General features: G+C 38.8%; 1 protein-coding gene across 1 annotated transcript; it reads left to right on the plus strand.

The window, feature by feature from the left end:
• The first annotated feature begins 1473 nt into the window (after positions 1-1473).
• On the plus strand, positions 1474-2409 carry LOC116909137 (olfactory receptor 1468-like). The gene has a single exon (XM_032912624.1). It carries the CDS (start codon positions 1474-1476, stop codon positions 2407-2409), a length of 936 nt encoding a protein of 311 aa, XP_032768515.1.
• Positions 2410-4763: the final 2354 nt, after the last annotated feature.

The following is a 4763-nucleotide window of genomic DNA, read 5'->3' on the forward strand; positions in this document are numbered from 1 at the left end:
TTCTTGTCAGGAAAGATGTAGTGATAGAGATTCTAATTTCATAGAGCATTGCTGTCTTTGAGAAAAACATTTCCAACTGCAAAATGCAGCTAATATTATTAAAGATATGTTGGGTAAATGCAGTCAACAAGCAGGTCAAAGGCAGACATGCCTTTCTAGAATGGAATTTAGAGTCTGCTTGGAATCAGTTATAAGAATCTGATTGAAGCATTTAGTGCTTTAGGATGAGTACCAGACAGTGTGGGGAAAAGCTTGTAGTTCTCATCTACTCTAGACAGACTTGGGAGACTTACCGTAGAAAGCCAGAGGTACTGTACCTGAAGTATAAATGGTAGTCCAGGAGAGTGGGAGCAAATAGAATAAATTCCCAGGCAGATAGAACACCAGGTATGAAAAGAAGAGCAATGCAAAATATACCATGAAGTCCAGCATAACTGGATAATAGAATACAAAGTACTTGTATGACCAAATGTGACTGTAGATGTAGGCACATCAATGTCAAGTGTGTCCCTGAAGGAAATTTATATTTTATCATCCAAGCACTGAGATTCCAACGAACAATACATTGGAAGGGAAGGATGGTTTGATTTTTCACTTTACATGTAAAGAGCAAAAAAATCTCTTTTAGGAATGTATGGAGCTTCAGAATCACAGAGGTTAATTGAGACATGGATTCAATAGTTCAAGTAGAATAATATTTTGTCTAATTTAGTAATAATTAGGATAAAGATAAAATAAATAAAATATGAACTTCAGGATTTATAACATTTATTAATGGCACAGAGATAGTGAAGGAAGTGAATGAATGAAATACAACTCAGATTTCAGCTTTGAACACAGATTCATTTTAATAATATGTAAGAGTAAAGAAGGATGAGAACTAGTAGAAAGAGGCTGAATATGGGAGTTTTCTTTAGAAACTACTGTGTTTATAAGGCCTGTAGCATATTCTAGGGAAAATCCATTCATACCTAGAAATCAGAGTTCTGAGGAAGAGAGAAAGGAATCCATTCCGAGTCTTAGGTTGTAATATAAGTCATTCAACTACATGGTTTTCCTTGCTAAAAATTCATAATCATAAAATAAGATCATCCTCACTGAGGCCTAGAGAACATTAGATACAATAAATTGGCAAAACTGAATCAAAATGAATGAGGTCACGTAACCAACTCAGAAATAAGAGACAAGCTAATACATTTTGTATCTCAAATATGAGTAGAATATAAAGGGTGAAATATTGAGACACCCATAACAAACCAAAGAATTTGTTGTTATAGAAATTCTAGCTATTTGGAATAATAGATAATGTGATGAATATGAGATTACTGAAAACCACTTATAATATATATAATATATATATATATATATTCATTTTATTACATATTTACATGTAGTCTACTATTACCCTTACAGACATTATAGGAAGATCATGTAGTCTACTATTATTACCCTTACAGATATTACAGGAAGATCATGCCTGGAAACAACCAGACTATCATCTCCTATTTTCTCCTTCTGGGCCTGCCCATACCCCCAAAGCACCACCACCTATTCTATGCCCTGTTCCTGGCCATGTACCTCACCACCATCCTGGGGAACCTCATCATCATCATACTCATTCGACTGGACAACCATCTCCACACACCCATGTACTTTTTTCTAAGCAACTTGTCCTTCAATGACCTCTGCTTTTCTTCTGTCACAGTGCCCAAGTTGCTGCTGAACATGCAGAGCCAAGTACCATCCATCCCATATGCAGGTTGCCTTGCACAAATGTACTTCTTTTTGTTTTTTGGTGATCTTGAGAGCTTGCTCCTTGTGGCCATGGCCTATGACCGCTATGTGGCCATCTGTTTTCCCCTTCATTACACCAGCATTATGAGTCCCAAGCTCTGTATGAGTCTGTTGCTACTGTCCTGCATGCTGACAACATTGTATGCCACGTTGCACACTTTGCTTTTGACTAGGCTGTCTTTCTGTGAAAATAATATGATTCCCCATTTTTTCTGTGATCTGTCTGCTCTCCTGAAGCTGGCATGCTCTGATATTCACATTAATGAGTTAGTGATATTGATCATAGGTGGGCTTGTTGTTGTACTTCCATTTATACTCATCACAGTGTCGTATGCCTGCATTGTTTCCTCTATCCTAAAGGTTCCTTCAACCCGAGGCATACACAAGATATTCACCACTTGTGGTTCTCACCTTTCTGTGGTGTCACTGTTCTATGGCACAATTATTGGCCTCTACTTGTGTCCATCTGCAAATAACTCTACTCTGAAGGACACTGTCATGTCTATGATGTACACAGTCATGACTCCCATGCTGAACCCCTTTATCTACAGCCTGAGGAACAAGGATATAAAGGGTGCTCTAAAAAGAGTGCTTCAAAAGAAAACACTCTTCTAACTATGACAACTCCATTTCAGATGTTCTTATAATTAAGTAGTATAAACATGCTAGAGTACCAAGATTTGATAAAGTTGCTGCTGTTCCTCCTGCTGTTATTACTGCTGCTGCTGCTGCTGCTGCTGCTGCTGCTGCTCCTGCTGCTGCTCCTGCTGCTCCTTTTCCTGCTGTTTCTCTTTGCTGCTCGTTGCTTGCTGGTGCTGCTTACATGTTTTCTGGTAGAACATAACCTATGATGAATATCAAATTTGTCCCAGGGATCTTGATACCCCTAATTAGCAGGAAGTAGTCTAACAAAATCAATACCCCATTTTCCCTCTATCCTTGTTTCTCTCCAACCTAGTAAAGTTGGGTTAGTAGTAAGAAGGGCAGAGATGGAATGTATAAATAGGCCCAATAAATTGCCAAACTTCTGGCCTTAATAACTGTTATGCTATATTTTTCTAAAGGACATCTCTACTCCATACATCAATAAAATGTGTCATGGAATTGTACCATTGTAGTCAGAACATTTTTTTTTGTGCTGTAGCATCAATTTTTAAAGATTCTTTGTGACCTTCACTCCCCTTCCTTTGATGTTAATGAGTATTGTGTTACATTATACCTTGGAATTGCTTAATTTTATTTTTTAGCTTATTGGAGGCTACAGTTGAGAGATGCCTTTGAGTCTCAGAAATGACTCTTTTAAACTTGTTGGGACTACTAAATCCATTGGACTATTAAAGTTGAATTAAATGCACTGTGCTATATGATATGGCCAAAAGCCTATGGTGGCAGAGTATTCAAAGGACATCATTTTAATACAAACGTCCTCTGAAAACTCAGGGTTTAAGTACTTGGTACTCAGTTGGGGAAGTGTTTCAAAAAAGCAGTCTTAAGCCATTGGTGTTCTGTTCAGGAAATTCTCCCCAGTGCCCATGGGTTTGAGGTTCGTTCCAACTTTTTCTTCTATTAGTTTGAGTGTATCTGGTTTGATGTGGAGGCCCTTGATCCACTTAGACTTAAGCTATGTACAGGGCAATAAGAATGGATTGATTTGCATTCTTCTACATGCTGACCTCCAGTTGAACCAGCACCATTTGTTGAAAATGCTTTTTCTCCTGGATAGTTTTAGCTCCTTTGTCAAAGTACCCATAGGTGTGTGGGTTCATTTCTGGGTCTTCACTTCTATTCCATTGATTTACCTGCCTGTCTCTGCATCCAATACCATACAGTTTTATCATTATTGCTCTATAATACAGTTTAAGGTCAGGGATTGTGATTCCCCATAACTTCTTTTCTTGCTGAAGATAGTTTTTGTTATTCCAAATGAATTTGCAACTTTCTCTTTCTAACTCTATTGAGTTAGAATTGAGTCTGGATTTTGATGGGGATTGCAGTGAATCTGTAGATTGCCATTGTCAAAATAGCCATTTATAAAATATTAATCCTGCCAATACATGAGCATTGAGATCTTTCCATCGTCAAAGATCTTCTTCAATTTCTTTCTTCAGAGACTTGAAGTTTTTGTCATGCAGATCTTTCACTAACTTGGTTAGAGTCATGCCATGTATTTTATGTTATTTGTGACGATTGGGAAGGGTGTCATTTCCCTAATTTCTTTCTCATGAAATTCTTAGGCAAATGGATATAACTAGAAAATATCACCTTGAGTAAGGTAAATCAATAACAAAAAAACATACATGGTATGTACTCACTAATAAGTGGATATTAGCCAAAAAGTTTGGATTACCCAAGATACAATCAACAGATCACATGAAACTCAAGAAGAAGGATGACCAAAGTGTGGATGCTTCCATTCTTCTTAGAAGAGGGAAGAAAAATATTCACAGGAGGTGATATGGAGACAAAGTTTGGAGGAGGGACTGAAAGAAAGGCTTTTCTTTTCCATTCAAAGACTGCTCTACCTGGGGATCCAGCCCATTTTCAATATTACTGATGCCAGAAGTGCATGTTGACAGGAGCCTGAGATAGCTGAGTCCTGACAGGCTTTGACAGAGCATGACAAATACAGAGGCCAATGCTCGCAGCCTACCATTGAACTGAGAACAGAGTCCCCATTGGAGGGGTTATAGAAAGGAGTGAAAGTCCTGAAGGGTTTGCAGCGCTATAAGGACAACAATACCAACCAAGCAGAGATCCCAGGGACTAAACAACCATCCAAAGAGTACACAGGGGCAGACCCATGGCTCCATCTACATACGTATTAGGGGATGGCCTTGTTGGGCAACAATGGGAGGAGAAATCCATGGTCCTGCCAAGGCTCAAGCCCCCAGTGTAGGGGAATGTCAGGGCGGGGAGGCAGGGAGGGGTGGGAGGATATGAAGGGAACACCCCCATAGAAGAAACGGGGG

Source organism: Rattus rattus, chromosome 9 (genome assembly GCF_011064425.1).
Source record: "Rattus rattus isolate New Zealand chromosome 9, Rrattus_CSIRO_v1, whole genome shotgun sequence".
Lineage (NCBI taxonomy): Eukaryota > Metazoa > Chordata > Mammalia > Rodentia > Muridae > Rattus > Rattus rattus.

Bases quoted from the DNA above. Each gene is read 5' to 3' on its own strand.
- LOC116909137 (XM_032912624.1), top strand. From the start codon at position 1,474: ATGCCTGGAAACAACCAGACTATCATCTCCTATTTTCTCCTTCTGGGC.